This window comes from Cygnus olor, chromosome 26 (assembly GCF_009769625.2).
Source record: "Cygnus olor isolate bCygOlo1 chromosome 26, bCygOlo1.pri.v2, whole genome shotgun sequence".
NCBI lineage: Eukaryota > Metazoa > Chordata > Aves > Anseriformes > Anatidae > Cygnus > Cygnus olor.
Genome location: NC_049194.1, coordinates 5,603,805 through 5,620,299, shown reverse-complemented (window position 1 = coordinate 5,620,299; position 16,495 = coordinate 5,603,805). Strand labels below are relative to the sequence as shown.

General features: G+C 56.0%; 1 protein-coding gene across 3 annotated transcripts in view; it reads right to left on the bottom strand.

The window, feature by feature from the left end:
• Positions 1 to 541: 541 nt before the first annotated feature.
• The window catches only part of ADAMTS10 (ADAM metallopeptidase with thrombospondin type 1 motif 10), a 72,848-nt gene continuing 56,894 nt past the window's right edge, over positions 542 to 16,495 (bottom strand). For all 3 annotated transcript variants that reach the window (XM_040537186.1, XM_040537187.1, XM_040537185.1), the window contains 13 exons: positions 14,223 to 14,368; positions 13,717 to 13,780; positions 12,698 to 12,800; positions 8,477 to 8,610; positions 8,124 to 8,247; positions 7,633 to 7,713; positions 6,096 to 6,259; positions 5,540 to 5,666; positions 4,813 to 4,942; positions 4,403 to 4,607; positions 3,999 to 4,175; positions 2,739 to 2,895; positions 542 to 2,329 (listed from right to left, as the gene is read on the bottom strand). In XM_040537186.1, coding sequence (XP_040393120.1) covers positions 2,220 to 2,329; positions 2,739 to 2,895; positions 3,999 to 4,175; positions 4,403 to 4,607; positions 4,813 to 4,942; positions 5,540 to 5,666; positions 6,096 to 6,259; positions 7,633 to 7,713; positions 8,124 to 8,247; positions 8,477 to 8,610; positions 12,698 to 12,800; positions 13,717 to 13,780; positions 14,223 to 14,368 — 1,722 coding nt within the window. In that variant the 3' untranslated portion in view covers positions 542 to 2,219. The remainder of the gene's footprint in view (positions 2,330 to 2,738; positions 2,896 to 3,998; positions 4,176 to 4,402; positions 4,608 to 4,812; positions 4,943 to 5,539; positions 5,667 to 6,095; positions 6,260 to 7,632; positions 7,714 to 8,123; positions 8,248 to 8,476; positions 8,611 to 12,697; positions 12,801 to 13,716; positions 13,781 to 14,222; positions 14,369 to 16,495) is intronic.

Here is a 16,495-nt window from a genome sequence, read left to right as displayed (position 1 = left end):
GGCTGAAACCTCTGCTCAGGTGGGTGCAGCATCTGGCTGCTCCATGCCTTCCCTGCATCCTTAACCAGAAAGCTCGTGCTTTTAAGCATTTTTTTTTTTTAATACATAAATTCCTCCTTTTCTGGTGGTACATTTGGGGATGAACAGCAAAACCATACCCTGTGTAACAGCAGCTCCTCTGTCGGGACATCCCCTCCTGCAAGAGCTCCCCACATCACCCCATCCCTTGCACCACTGTTGTCTCAGGCTCCAAGCAAAAGAAACCCCTAAAATCCCAAACCAGCATTAGCAATATGGGGTTTACACGCCCAGGGGTGCACAGCCCACCCACTAGGGGTCTTCCAAGGGGAAGCCAGTTCCTTTGTGTCATGCAGCAGCTCTAGACGAATCCCCCAACCCACTCTGGTCACTTGGGGCGCAGGGAACCCCACCGCTGCCCAAACCCCTCTTCTAGCATCAGCACAGGCAGCATTCTGGCATGGGGCTGTCCAGAGCCAAGGCTCGCCAGTTGAGAAACAACACTGGGACCAGAACCTGCGCCTGGGATTGTAGCTACTCCTTTATTATAAATCATGCCGTTACGTCGCTCCTCCTTAGAGTTAGTATTTTAAACATTTTTCATTATATATATCTATATAAAAAGGTGAAAACACCCCCTCCCAAAATGTCAGAATGGAGCATTGCACTGGGAAGGAAGACAAATTAATGCCCGCTTGCCAGCCAAAGGGGATTTGCTGAGCACCAGAGAAGCTGCAATCGGCTGATGAGCGGGTAAAAATACAGACGGTAGAGTAACACATCAGGGCTGGCAGGGCGGAGAGGCTCGCTCTGGGGAAAGAGGGCTGATCTTGACCCTGCACCCTGAGGATGACCCCCCAAGGGGAACAGAACCTGGCCTGGGACAAGGTTTCTCCTCTTTGTGATGCAGAAAGGCCCAAAAATAATAATAGTAACAAAAAGCACATGCTTAGTACATTGCAAATTCAGGTCTCCTCCAGCAGGCTGCGGTGGCCCATTGGAGATGTGTGTTGGCCCAGATCTGGCTAGGAGGTGACCTGGAGGAATGTCAAGCCTGCTCTTTTCCCATCACTGGAGGTCTCCTGGGGGCAGTGGCATGGCACTGGGACTGGTACCCTGAGGCCACAGCTGCATGCAGCGAGGCTGCCTTTGGAGGCAGAGCACCCTTGGAGGCAGAGCACCATAGGAGGCAGAGCACCATAGGAGGCCGTGGCATTCCCTGGGGAGGGCCCAGCCAGGACCGGGCACAGACTGGTCCCAATTCATGGCTTGGCAGTGGGGATGCTGTGACCACAACAGTTCTCCTCCAGCATCCTCCCTGGCTTTGCTTCCTGCAGCCCAGCACAGTCTCAACACCCTGTAAGTGACTGTGTGACCCCGAGCATGCCTCGGCCCTGACCTCAGCTCACGCTTTGAGGTGTCTTCAAAAGGAAAAACAGTCATAATAGTGATAAGGGCTTTTAGGAAAAATACGGGGATGCCCCAATCAAAGTAGGTTGTGAAGGGAGTTTGAATAACTCCCTCTCCCAGTTAAACTGGTGTCACCGCTCTACTCACTGAGTGACCTGTTCTCCATCACCTGCTGCAGGTCCCAAGGTGACAGGGTGCAAATGAAGCAAACATCCCTGCTCCCACCCCACTCCCCATGGCAGCTTGTCTTCGTCCATCACCCAGAAGCTGATGGCTACAAACCACACTCATCACATCACCCATGGCACCTGAAAACTCCTCTCTGTCTCCCCTGGGAAAGGCAGCGGCACCCAGGGATGGCTTGCGCTGCCCTCGGGACGTGAAGCAGAGTAGGATGAGGCAGGAGCAGGGCGAGTGGTACCACCTCGGCGCCTGCAGGACCTGGGTCCGCTACTAAATAAATAACAGTATCAGAATTTCAAGTAATGTCCCTGCTGCCGCGCTCTGCCCAGCTTCTCCCTCTCCCACCATGGTGACCGGCTCCTCTCGCGCTTGGCCATGGTCTCTGCAGTAGCCGGCAGTGGTTTAACTGGGATCTGCCATTGGGATGCTCGGGGGCGAAGGGTGCGTGTCTTTGGGGGACAGGTGGGGTGACGCCGGCTCCCACCGGAAGCACGACCAGTGTCTGTGTTGGACCCAGGGAAGGTTCCCGGGGCGAGAGGAAGAGCCTGGCTCGGCGGCCCTTCGGCGCAGCTCTTGCCTTCCAGTTTTCCCACAGGGTCACCATGTTCCTAGTGCCCCTGGCATGTTTTACAGCACATCTGTCGGAAGTACGTCCGGCTGCAGAACTTGAACTTCAGGACAAGCGGGCAGTAGGCCACCTTGTTCACATCCTTGCACTCTGGATGGGTGACAGAAGGAAGTGGAGTTAGAGCTGCGTCCAGGGTGAGGAGCTCCAGGGCAGGCTTTTAGCCAGTCCCCTTCAAGGCCCTCCTGTGGCACCCCGATGCCCAGCTCCGGGGGGCCGTTTGCCACAGAGGAGCAAGATGTGTTGGTACTGAAGAAACAGCCACTGAGAGCCTCACTACTGAAAGCCTACCTTTGCAAAGGTGCAGTTACTTCGTTTATCATGGTCACAGTGCACTGGTTTGGCCATGGACCACAGGGGACAGCATCAGGTCTGCCCCCAAAAGCCTTAACCCACAGCTAGAGCCCAGCACAGGCTGTGCTGGCTGCACTGCCCCTGCCCCTTGTGGTCCCGGACGCTGGCAGGGCTCAGCGCCTCCCCCCAAACCCGCTGCCTCCCTTACCTTCAGGGTTGTCCGTGGGTCCTGACTCGCACTTGGTCTCGCACTGCTGCATGCCAGGAGGCTGCAGGGTTTCCACGCAGTCGCCAGACGGCTGCCCGGTGTGAGCCAGGCACTGGACGGATCGCCTCTGCTGGCCAAGGCCGCACTGCGCAGAGCACTGCCGGGAAACAACGCAACACCCAGCTGCAGTGGCTGCAATAGCGTGGGGGAAGAGGGCACAGCAGGGCTCAGGAGGTGCAAAAAGTGCTTGATGCAATCGTCCCTTCCCACAGCACCGGCACAGCTGAGAGCTCCAGCCCTGCTCCCCAGAAGGTTGGTCCGAGACTCCAGGGTCTCCAATCCAGCCCTAAATCACCAGCCCTTGGTAGCCCTCCTGCACCTCCTGCATTGCGAGGGAGGACTTCCAGCACTGCCCTGCTGTGGGCACCGTGCTGGGCAGACCGATGGTGGCCCCACTTCCAGCCATCCCAGCCCATCACTGCAGCCCAAAGGCGCGTAGGGACAAGCCGTGTCCCACAGAGACACAGCCAAGCAGGGATGGCCGAGATTGTGGTGACCACCAGGCATCTCTGAGGCTGCACACACACTGTCTGTGCCCAGCTGTGCCCAGCCCTGACTTGGCTGCTGCCATGTCCATGTGCCCATGGAGCTAAGGCTCTCCATGACCTGGGATCATGGAGCCTTCCACGGGCTCCCTCCATCCCCGCCAGATGTTGTACAGTCCCTACGTTGTGATCGAGGGGGTGGGCACCCGTCCAGCCCCACTGTTCTGGCAGGACCCCCCTGCTTGTTGGGTAGCAGAGAGGTTTGAAGTCCTAGATCTAAGGGAGCGTAGGGAAGTCAGGCAGGTTTCCAGAAAAAGTAAAGGCCCAAGTGCTCTGTAGGGACAGCACCTGGCCCCTTTACTTTTTTTTTTTTTTTTTAAACCTGTATTTACCTTTTTTGCTGCAGAGCAGCTGCAGTTCTCAGCCTCCGTCAGGGGATGAGGCTGGAGGAGAGAGGCCACTGCCGACCAGCAGGGGCTGATCAGAAATTTATGGCACATTCTGCAAACGTGAGGCTCATGGCATCCCTCCAGCAGGCTGAGAGCCAGCAGGGCTGGGAGCTGTAGGGACAGCCCTACGTCACACTAACACAGTGACAGCCACCCCACCAAGAGCCAGCAGCTTGTGGGTAAAAGGCTTGTGTGCACTGGGATTTGAGGCCATTGGGGAACAGAGCCTTGTCCCGCAGTAAGCCCAGGGGTAAGAGCGTCCGTACCTCTCCCCACTCGCCAGTCACCCAGCGTGGGGGTGGGCAGCGCCGCAGGTTGCACCTCATGCTGGTGGGGGGCTTGGAGCCCTCGGGACACTGGGAGGTGGGCAGCGTTGTGCTGTGGTCGCCGCTCTTGCAGAGCACGATGCGGTGGCGGAAACCTGGCCCGCAGCTGGGGGTGCACTGCAGAGAGGAGACAGGCAGTCAAAGACACGCGGCGAAGAGCAGGGACAGGCAGCGTCGGCTCTCCCCACCAGGGCTCCTGTCTCGCCCATCTCCTGAGCTGTAAGAGGACACCTCCCCACGTTGCACTCTTCATGTGTGACATTACCAGGGCTCTGTCCTAGTGCCCGACACTGTCCTACAGACCAACATCCTCAGAGAGATGAAGGCAGCAGATGAGCACGTACCTCAGACCAGTCCAGGGCGACCCACTCTGGAGGGCACGTCTGGTTATTGCAAGGCTCAAGCATCTTTGGCCGTGGCTGGGTACAGGAGGCATCATCCAAGGTCTTCTCCTCAGTGGGAGAGATCTTACGCTTGCAGAAGACACTGCGTGTGCGGACACCCTCGTTGCAGCTTCGGCTACATTCGGACCAGTTCCCAATCACCCAGCTGGGGACAGGGAGAAAAGCAAAGCTTGCAAGGGACACGAGGGAGACAAATGCACCCCCAACAGAGCTGCCCCAGGCAGTGTCACCCCTAGGGACTGTAGCAGGGGACTCTTGACTTGAGACTGGCAGAGGGGGGAATTTCACCCTCTTCCACACCAGATCTTCTCCCCGTGCTCCCTCCACCTGCTCCAAGCTGCGGTACTCACGCCGGGGGGCATGGCTCGGTGTTGCATGGCCTCTGCCGCTCTGGCATTTTGGTTTCAGAGCTGCAGAAATGGTTGGAGACAGTTGAGCTATCGGAGAGTTTCCTGCATACGACGGACTGGATCTGGCTGCCTGCCGAGAAAAAGAAAGCAAGGGGGTGAGAGCAAGCCTGAGGCTGGTGCTGAGCTGGGCTGCTGGTATAAACCCCATGGCTCTGCTCCTGCACAAGCACATGACAGCACTGCCACTTGTCACTGCACCTTGTCAGGCGTGAATCTGCTTCTCTATTCACAACCAAGGCCTCCTTGGCCTCTCACGTCTCTGAGAGGGCTGGGTGGGGTGAAGGCTCACCAGCCAGGGCAGGGCTCAGCAGGGCTTGCGGAGGATCAAAGGGTTCCTGGGATCTCACCCTCAAAAAAACCCAACCTACCCTTTGTCTTGTGAGGCTTTCCAGGCAGCCCTGGGGGGAACAGCTAGCAGAAGAGATGGAAACATCAGCCTCAGCTGAGGCCTAGAACAAGAGCAGGTCAGGGCCCTTAGTTTTAAACAGGAAACATTATTAGGCCTTTCAAACTGCCTCTCTCTCTCCTTCTGAATGCTGGCTCAGTCTCTTGCAGCCAGGCTCTCCAACAGCCATGAGAAATGGTGCTAACCCTTGTAAAAGCCCACGGGATCCAGGGAAACATCTCTCCCGCATCCCTCCTCAGCTGACATGCGGTCAAACCTCACCTCCTGCACACAGCACTGAGCATTTGGTCCATGGGGTGTAGTGCCAGGAGTACTGGTTGGAGGCATCCCTGCTGATGGGTGCGTTGAACTTGTACCGGATCCCCTGCAGCTCTGTCCGCACGAGGACCTGCAGGGAAAGGCACGGCCGAGGGATCAGTGCCGCTGAGTGCAGCATGGCTGAGACTGCATGGATGGTGTGCCATGACCCCAGTGCTTTCTGTGAAATGCAGGGCAGCTGAAATCTCTCCCCTCCCCTTTCCAGTCCCTTCTAGCACTGACATGACAGCCACCAGTGGTGACGATGGTGCAGCCATGAAGGTGACATTATCAAAGGACAAGCTCCTGCGCACTTACAAAATGGACTGTTCCAAAGCCTGGCAGATCAAGAGAAGGAGACTTGGGAACTTAGGGCAATTTACCTCTGATCTATGTGCCCCTTTTACTTTGGGCAGTGAGGACAGAGGCTGGTTAGCTCTAATTCCCATGCAGTCACCACAAGGCGTCTCTAGCCCAGACAAGGCCTGGTGGGAGTATGCAGAAATGTGCTGTTACCAACCATGACAAAGAGGGTGACATTGGTGGGTCCCAAGGCCTCCAGGGACTCAGGCTCGTCTGGGGACCTCCTGTAGTGGAATGTGGTGCCTGCGATGTCAAAGCGTCGTGGCGGGTCGATGGAGAGCTTCCCGTTGATGTAGTACTCGCCGCCCTCCCCTCTCAGCGCTGCCAGGACAGGGGAGGAAGGGTCAGCAGAAAGGCTGAACATGTGCCCATGTCCAGCGTTGGCCACAGGCTCCTCATCTGCTGGGCTCAGAGCACTGTTATGTGGGAGGGGAAATATCCTCGGCCTCATTTTACAGGGCAGGAATAGGTGGGGCAAAGAAAACAGATGCCTGAGTCAAGGTCATGCAGAAAGTCACAAGCAGAGAGGGGACCGATGCACTCGTCCCCTTGGTCTCAGCCTCCCCGTCACCACCCTGCGGAAGGACGATGCTGCAGGGAGCTGAGCCAGCTGCGGCGGTGGGGACACCTGGCAGCACGACGAGCTGCTGGCCACAAAGCCAGGCTCGAATCCAGCTGTGCAAACTGGATCTTGGCTGCCGGGGCTACTGGAAGAGGCTGGTCCCCAGCTGCCTGGCTGCGGTTGCTGATGGAAGTCACTAGAGGGAGATCGGCTCTCGCCCTCACCCGCTCCCGCTCCCATTCCCACGCTCGCCCTGCTCGTGCTGCGCCACCAGCACCGTCCACATCTGTGCCACCCCTGCCCTCACTGGCTGACACTGCCATGATGCTCTGGGGCAGGGAGGGTGTTTGGGACTGATGAGGATGGAAGATGCACCTTCCCGTCCCACCAGGGGTACAGGGACAGCTCCTGCAATGGGAGACACTGGTGGCAGCAGTAGAAAGAGCCACAAGCTTGACCTGTGCCTCCAGTGCACAGAAATCCAACTCAGACAGCCATGAGGAGTCTCCAGTTTACCCAGAGTATCCCTGAACACAGCAGAAAGAGCCAGCCTGGAGGAACACTGCCAGGACAGCCCCTCTGCCACCTCCCACTGGCTCCTGATCCTGGAGAGCTGCCGCAGAGGCACCCGAGCGAGCTCCCTGCCCACCCCTCCGCAATCGCTGCCCATCGCACGGACGACAGAAAGAGAAGACAAGGGGAAAGAAAAAAGCCTGTTAGAAAAACATTGAGCCAGAGTCTGGCTGGAAAATTAAGCCCAAGGAAAATGTGAGCAGGTCTATTTTTAATCCCCAGCCCAACATGCTGGAGGAGGGGGGAATGCCAAGGAGCCGCAGGCAGCGCCAGGAACAGCGGGGTGTGAGGTTTGCTCAGGGTTACGCTGCTGAACAGTGAGCGCAGGACAGAGGCAGAGCCATGGTGAGATGGGGCTGTGTGTACCACAGGCGGCCCTGCCAGCAAACCCTGCTGCCCTCCTCTGCCCCCACACCATGCTGGGACCCCTAGCCCCATTCCCCTGCTGAAGCAGGAGGTTTTCTGTTCTGGGCCTTTCTCATACCCCGCTAACAGCAGGGCAAAGGACAGGCCGAGCAGTCTCTGGCTGGGATTTCAATGTCCCTCAACCCCTTCTCACCTAGGTAGTTGATGGAGAGGTTCAGCTCCCGGATGTCAATGTGGACGGAACCCTTGGGAATCTGGATCACCTCCTCGTAACCTGCGAGACACCATGGGGCAGTGAAAAGCAATGCTGAGCCTCTGAGCCCACCGCCAACCCCATTCTGTACTAGATGGGAGTACGTGCCATCCTGTTACATGGGGGTTAAAACATTAAACAAGGTACTGGCAGTGCCAAGGTGTTTGTTTAGCCACCCATCACAGTTAAACAGAGCAGGGAGGAGGGCAGGAACTTGGCGCTTTGTGCCAGCGGTGGCTGGGATACGGCTTGGTCAGCGAAGGGCGATATGCTCTCTGCTTTCAGCCTGGTCCTACCCTTTGGGCTGGTTCCCTGGGATGTCCCTGAGGGTCCTGTGTGTCCCTAGGAGCACTGAAGCCAAGATGCCCCTAGTGGGGAGGGGCCCCAGGACGGGTGACGCTGGTTGTGCTGGCAGGGCTGCTGCTCCCTACCTCCCTCTGGCAGGGACTGGTTGAAGACGCCCTCGATGGTCTCGCAGGAACTGCCGTCTCCCCCGCACACACGGCACTTGTCCTCCTTCGCATCAGAGCCCAGGACACGGTCACAGCCCACATGCTGGAAGAAGGAGCAGCAGGGGATTAGTGAACCTGGTGGGGCCCTGTCCTCCCACACCCGAGCTGCAGTGTCCCAGGAGCAGGGAACTCCCTGGGCTCTGTTTCGCTCCCCTCCATTGCCCTGGCATGCCCCGGTCTGCAGACACATGCAGAGCAGAGGCATGCCCACGCTGCCTCTACCCACGCTGGCTCTGCCCTTGCCTCAAGCCCATCCCAAAGCCCGGCTGCACCTTGCACTCCCCATTGACACAGATGTCGTTGGAGTCCTGCCGGCACGGCGTCCCATCCACCACGGCTGCGGCTCTCTCTGTGTAGAAGTTGAAGCCCTCAGCCAAGCAGTTGAGAGAACAGGCTTTCACACCCCCTAGGGAAGAGGTGGAGGTTTAAATGATGCCACCGAGGAGAAAGAGAAAGGATGTGGAGAGACAGACCTTGCTCTCGGTCTCCCCATGGCGTCATCCTGCACCTGGCCTGGCTGCTCAGCTCCAGGTGTCCAGGAGGACGTCCCCGCCATGAGGAGGGACTCATGGAGGTACCCGGACATCCTCATAGTGATCAGCACCAAGGCACGACCCTTGAACCAGACACTGACACACGGTGAGACACTGTCCTTTCTGCACATCCTGGGGAACTGTGTGACAGGGAATGAAATAATCTGACCCGCTCTTATGTGGTATCAGTCACTCCTGGGCCACCTGGCACGTTACGAAGGCTGTTGTGGCACTTGTGTCCACTTTACAGGCAAGGAAATTGAGGCAGCAGTTCTAAAGCAACTTCTCTAAGATCAGCCCAAAAGCTAGAACTGAACTGTCTCCTTAGTTCCAGTCCAGTTTCTCAGCTACCACACGACACAGCCAGAGAAAGCATTTCTTTCTGTCCAGAACTGGTGGGAACTGAGCCATTCACAGCAGAGAAGGTGACAGAAGTATGAGGAGGAAGGGGAAGGATGCTCAAGTTACAGCTGAAATACCTGCTTCACAGCAGCCTTTGCCAAAGCACCAGCTAAAGAACAAAAAAGCTGGATATCTGGATATTGGCTTACGGTGCTTGGAAGCAGGACTGGTTATGGAGGAAGGAAACTGGAAGGAGAGACCTGAGCACAGCAGTTTCCTCTCTGCTGTCATTGGATTTCAGCAAACAGCCCAAGGAGATCCAACAGCCTGCAGGACCCTGGCAGAGAGCAAGTCCTGGCGGTTTGCTCCTGCAGGCACCGGCCGCAGACACAAGCCGCCTGCCAGAGCTGGGAAGCCCCTAAATTGTAGCAACTGAAATCTTCAAAATCTGCAAGTCGTTATTGCACATCAAAGGGGCAGATGGAGGGGAGGGGTGGCCCAGCTGTGCCTGGGAGCACCCGAATGCAGCTGGGGGGAAGGAACAGTGAAGCTGGGGGAGGGAGGAACAGGAGAAGACACAAGAGGGGAATTCAGCTGCTTGGAGGCATGCCGTCAAGCAGGATGCCTGGACAAGCCCCTGGAAAAGGTGCTCCATCAACCCTTCCTCTGGAGAGCCAAATGCTCTGCAGCACCCTGGGCTCTCCCCTGCCTCCGAGGGAGCACCAGAGCCACCAAGAGGGCCAGCGCAGCAGGCATGGCCCTGAGAACTCACGGCCGTCTGCCACGGCACGCCTGAGCCCCAGGTCTGCCCTGCCAGGCCTCAGGTGTAAAACATCAGCGGCAGGGTTAACAGCACGAGCCACATGCCTGCAGCATCCACAGAGCACAAGCTGGTCCTCAGCGCAAGCCTCCGCAGGCGTTCAGCAGCGGATGCGCAGGCTCTGCAGTGCCCGAGCCATCTGTGCAGAGGTGGGTGCCCCGCGGGCGAAGAGCCTACTTCCAGAAAGCGACTGGGACCCCCTCGGTGTGCCCAGCAAAAGTTACAAATTCACTGGCAACTGAGGAATAAGCTGCAGACCCAACCATACAGCCCCGAACAGCACATGATCTGCCGCAAGCTCTGTACAAATCCCAGCCTGCTGCCCCCAGGTAGGCGAAATCCCTGGGCAATTCTCAGTGTGTTCCTTGGTTTTGGGATGAGCAGTGTGAGGTCAGTAAGAGCCAGGTCTGCTGCGGGTACTGTCCTCTATCTGCTACGCTGTGCCTCAGAGGATGTTTTGTTCCTCCTGCCTGCCCTGTCCCACAGAAGAATTAAAGTGCATTACAATTTATAATGAGCAATCTCCTGTTTTCTGCAAGCCCCTGCTCCTCCCCATCCCTCTCCCAGCCCCATGAGCCATTTCTCTCTCCCTTGGCTCTTGCATCCGCCAAGAGCAAAATGAATAACTAAGCGAATGAAACAAAATAAACAAACAATTAAAGCTGCATTCCACGAGGTATCTGCTGACTGCTGGGCTCCGAAAGGCTGAGCTCAGCACTTCTCACTGGGGCTGTCTTTCGCTCCTGGGGTCTGGGCTCCAGGGCCGTTATAAATCACCGCCAGGAAAACACGCCGTACTGGCCCCACGCAAAACCCAACCTCAGCGTGCCAGTGACCCGGCGGCTGGCGCCAGGCTTCCAGCGGGTGGCTTCATCCCTTCCCAAATTCCCCGTGGGACTGGTGCCCTCCTCCCCTTGCAGCTGCAGGGTGTGGGTGCTGCGTGCTTGGGAGGTTTCCCATCTAGCAAGGGACATCGCCGTGGGGCTGGAGTCTGATGGCTCTGATGGGTGGATGGCGCGGGCAACCTCGCACCGCCGCGCCTTTTGGCGATGGGGTGGCTGGAGGGTGCAGCGCTGAAGGCAGTGGCCAAGCTCAGCAGGGGGAAGAGGCTCAGCCAGAGCGGTGAACGTCTCCTGGCCCGGGGACACAGGCTCAAAAGCAACCTGCAGAGCACAGTCACTACCAGCTGGAAGGCAGATGAGTGCCTGTGCTGCGAAGTCCTGCCAGATCACTCAGACTTGGGCAAATAAATCTGTTGGGAGGGGTGACAGTGTTGATCCTTTAACGCCGCCACGGTCCCAGCTGACCTGAGGGCCCAGCGTGGACAGCCCACATCAAGAGCTGATGCTGCTAACGCTGACAGTGGTCTGCCAGGCAGGTGGGGGTCAGGGCACATCTCTCTATGAAAGCTGGGAGCTGGCACTTGACCCCCCCGCCCCCGACCAGTCTGAGGAGCTGCCACTTCCAGCCCCTTTACTTGTGTGAATGGGGACACATCACTTTCCTGCCTAGTGCTTCAGTTTCCCCCCTGTGCCACTGCAGGGGAAGACACTGATACCCTTTGACACCAAATAAATGAAGTTTCAGTGCCAAATAACATAGTCCCTTGTAACCATTACGCAAAGCCAATCTGGATAGCTGACACAGGGAACTCCCAGATCCCTTCAAGACGTGGACACACCAACACTCACAGCCTCCTGAGAAGAGGACAGGTTTCATCACCTTATTTTATAGGAGAGGAGGCAGACAGAGGAAGGGGCTTATTTGAGAGCCAAAGCAGAAATCAGTCAGGACCAGATTCAAATACAAAGGCCAACTGCAACTGTCCAGCTGTCCCCTGGGCTCAGGCCGGTACTCAGACCACTGGGGATGAGAGGTCCAAGCAAGGGCAGATCCAGCCTGCGGGGCTATCTTCCACCTTGGCATCCATTGGGGTCTTTGTGTGACTTACTGCTTTGCAATTTTATTACATTTTTATTGATCCATCCCCTGCAGCCTCAGCACATCTGCTCCAGCTGCAGGAGCCCCACTGGGAGGTGTGCTTATTTACACAGCTGTGAAGGATTTCCCCAGTCAAGTTCATTAACTACATGAAGGAGACGCACTGTTCTTTCTCATTATTAAGAGATTTCGGCCACAGAGGCCTCCTCCCGCCCCCTCTCCTTGCTAGACACTTTGCAGGACACACAAGGACTGACCTCGGAAGAGGGGAGCGCTGCTCTCTGCAGGATCCCCCGGTTCAGATCCCTTCCGCTCGTTTGGAAGCTGAAGCTTTACCTGGTGCAGGGAGGGCTGCCCCTTTCCTCCCCCACTGCGTACCAGACACTACCAGGGAAAAGAGCCCTGGACAAAACACAGCGGCACTTTGCATTGCTTTAACAACTCCCTTTTCTTGTTTTTGTGTTTGCTCGCTCAGTAATTAAGAACTAGTCAGACTCCAGGAAAGAAGCTGAACATCTCCAACGCTGCTGGAATTGGTTCTGGCAGAACAAAGAAGTTAAAGAGCAAATTTCACAGAGCTGAGTGATAAAGGGCAGGGGCACGGCAGGACAGCCATGGACCTGCATTGGATGAGGGGCCTGTCAATCCACAGTTGTGTGAAGGGGAGGCAGCACGCCACAGGGACGCAGCCTGCAGGACCTGGACCCACAGAGTGACTAGCTGCCCACCAGACCACTTGGACCACCAGACCACCAGACTCCCCTGCAGAGAGCAGGGGAGTCAAAGCCCTGCATGACTCTGGCCCAGCCTTGCAGCCAAATGATGCTCTGTGCAGCACCAGACCTTGCAGCACTCACCTCCCCGGTATGTCTTCCAGGTGTAGTACTTCCCTCGGAAAGGGACATTATCAAACTCAGCGCACTGCAGCTCTCGGAAGTCCTGGGAACCCGGCGGGCAGTCCTGCAGCCACAGAGCCAGAGATCAGCATGTTGGTGAGAGCAGCTGCCTTATCTGCTAGGGTAGGAGCTGCTACAGGGCTCCCAGCAGTGACTAGCACCAGCCCTTCAAGGAGATGGACACCAGCTCTGACAACAGGTCAGTGCTGTAGTATGGCAGAAGCATCCTCCTCATAAAGCTAAACACTATTTGAAGACTAATGGCATGAACTGTTGGGTCCCAGCTGGCCTGTCTGCAGATGCAATGCTTGCTCTTGCAAGCAATCATTTAAAAGCTAGATGCATTATGGAGGCATCTATTGGATGGATCTATATGGATGGAGGCATCTATTGGATGGATCTATATTGGATGGATCTATATGGAGGCATCTATTTTCCTTGCTAACAGCCCATGGAAGCTATAATTTCCCAGGTCCAAAGCTTAATTATGCTTCCTTGCAGCACAGTTATTTCTCCTTCCTCCCCTTGAGGAGGAAGCCCCACCCCTGGGAAGCCAGGTGTTATTAACAGTCTTTCATCAGCGGCTCTCACCCCACTGGGCTTGCACTCACAGAGCACAAAGCAACCGCTGTCGTGTCGGTGCTGGAAACCTCCAATCTCTCCGTGTTTTCCTTGTTATCTTTTTGGGCCCCTTTTTGACGCTGAAGCCCTGCAGGTCCGTACCACCCACCTGCCCTCTGAAGGCAGTACTCAGCAGGCGTGCGCCGTCCTGCTCAGCTTTTCCCACCTTGGCATCTCTGCCGACACAGCACAGCTCGCCCCCACCTGGCCCCGCAGCCTTGTCCCTGGGTCCCACAGCAGCACCTAACAACCCACAGCCACACGGAGAGGGCTTATTGCTACCTCCCTGCTGTGGCACAGGGCTCCCAAAGCCCTGCTCACCCCCTGCTGCTCCTCTCTGCAATCCTGATGATACTCACGTCGGTGTTACAGGACCGGTAGCGCTTCCGCTCTCCCAGGCAGTACTTCCCTCCGATCGTGGGCCTGACAAATCAAGGATGAGAGGAGAAAAGCAGCTCAGGAGAGTGAGTCAGTGCTAGTAGCAGTTGGCTGCTCCAACCCTGTGGGAACACCATGGCTTCTCCCTCCCTGCTCTGCTGTGAGGACTAGTCCTGCCTGGAGAAGTCCACACGCTCAGCTTCAAGTGTGCAATGGAACTGTCCGAGCAGCTTTGGGTCTGTCACCGCAGACCCACTGCCAAATGTGACAGCACCAAGCTGTCTTTGAAAGCAGCACGTGGGTAGAGCTGAAATTTACACACAGGAGCTGAGACTCAGCAAACTCAGTCCTCCCCAGCCCACACTGAAACTGGGCGCAGGGCTTTTGGGCACCTGGCTGCCATCTTCCCCATTGACCTGAGCAGTGGTGCCACACAGCCAGGACAAGGCAGGGCTGCACTGACAAAGCTGCATCCACGTACACCTACCGCGGGCTGTCGCAGTGGCGAATGGATGATGATACGCCTCCACCGCACGTCCTGCTGCACTCTCCCCAGGACGACCAGGCTCCCCAGGCACCATCCACACCTTCTGGTCGGGTGCCGAAGGGCACGCATTCCCTCTTGTAGCACCACTGGGGAGAGACAGAGCTTCAAAGACCCTGAGCATGCGTTCTCCTACTCCCAGATAGCTCCCTGGCCTCCATCGGGCGTGGGAGGCTGTTCAGGGCTGCCATCTGATGATCCCACAAAATCTGAACTCTGAGCTGCACTGGCCTTGGAGCCAAGTTTGCTGCAGCAGAGGGCACTCGCCTCTCCCTGTGCACCCTCTCATCTGAGTCACAGCGTCACCATATGTATGCGCTGCATACTTGGGGTTAGCAGGGATGCTCATGCAGACTTGCCTCTGAAATATTTCTCTTGGACCTGGAACAGATCCTGCACCCCCTGGAGTCAACAGTGATGCAAGGAGAAGGACACTGCCAGACCTGCTGCCGTTCTCTGGGCATGATGCCGGACACCATGCCTTGGGGGCTGAGATAATCCCAGGAAGGAAGAAACCGCTGTGTGCTCCTTCCAGGGCCTGATAACCCACCCTGGAGCTACTGGCACAGCCTCTCCGGCTCCTTTCAAGCCAGGCTCTCCACGGGTAGTGCAGTTGGCAGAGAAAAATAAACCAGGGCCTACCAGGACGCCCAGCTGGCGACCCGCTTGCACAGCCACGCGCTTCCAAAGGTGTGACCCTGCGCAGAGGAGATGCTCAGCAGGCACGGCCCTTCTGGGGTCCCTGCTGATGGCCTGGCCGCAGCCCCAGGCTGAAGGTGCAGGGACTGCTGGTTCTGCAAGCAGAGCCTGGCAGCCTGCAGACCCCACAACCTCCAAAAGCATCAGCGATCAGCTCTGCCCCAGCTCTCTCTCCTGCAGTGAGCACGAAGACATGCATTGGCTGCAAGACCAGATAGGGCTCGGGGCACACTGAGAGAGAGAAAAGAAAACTAAAACAAAGGACATTTGTCAGGGAAGGAGCCAGCAAGACCAGGAACCTGCTGTCTGAGTACCACAAACTCATCCTATCTCTCCTTTAATCTTGCATAACTTCAATGGTTTGTGCAACCTATTCCTTCCCTCCATTCTCCCCAGCTAAAATGGGGGATGCTAAGGCAGAGCTCAGAGCTGCTTCAGCCACAGCTGAGGTCCGAGGGTTCAGCAGGCAGGTGGCCGCATGGAGCAGCTACGCAGGAGCCACCAGCCAGCAGCTCCCGCTGGCAAAGGTGCAGAGACTTAAAGCAAAAGTGCATTTTGTTACGTCACCCAAGCAAATCAAACCACTTCTGAAACATGAATACAAAAGAATAAACTGAAGCACCGGATGGTAACTGGGGGTTCAAACTGATTCCCTATCTTCAATGGGAATAGATTATGAGTCCTGGGTGCTCTGAATACTTTCACTTCACTTATCTTATGACTTTTGAGGAACCCTGGTTAGAAAACGAGTAAGTGGGGGTAAAAATAGATATTTGAAAGAGGGAAAAGCTAGTTAAAAATTACTTTGAGAAAAAATTGCCATTGTATATGGTGAATCTCAAGCAGCAGGGATGTTCAGCCCCAGGAGCTGTCTAATCCCTTTCGATCTAATTTCCAGTAGAACTAAGCCAACTGTTTGCAAAGAATAATGCATTCGTCAAAGCCATCTGCTTTCCTGCACACAAACTTCTCCAGCTTCTTAAGGATTTTAAATTTTTTCTTGAATTTCTTGGGAATTAGTTTTTCCTCTAGTGGAAAAACATATGTCCATTCTATGGTGAACGTCCCAACCCTGATTCTCCATTGTCCCAATTATTATTCACAGCTTGCAAAGGCACTGCGAGTCATTAATACTTTGTTTTAATAGTTTCACACTCACACTATGCTGGTGCAAGTGGGGGTTGGAGGTACAGGGAAAGAGAGATGAAAGATTTTCGAGTCAAAACTCATTCAAAAATGCATGGCCATGAAAAATCCCACCTTCCTCTCTCAACTGAGTGTGAAAAATGAAGGTCTAACAATACCTAGCCTTAGTTTCTCACAAGTAGATCTGAAAACATGTTACTAAACTATCAACCATTCTGAGGAATCTGAGGCAAAAATCACTCTTCTCAGGACACCCAGGAGGCCCCAGCAGACCTGTAAACAAAACACTTGCCTAAAGCATTTGCCATTGCCTGACACTGCATCACTGTGCCTCCCAGGTGAGGCCGAGCAGCTGACTGGAGCAGGGACTT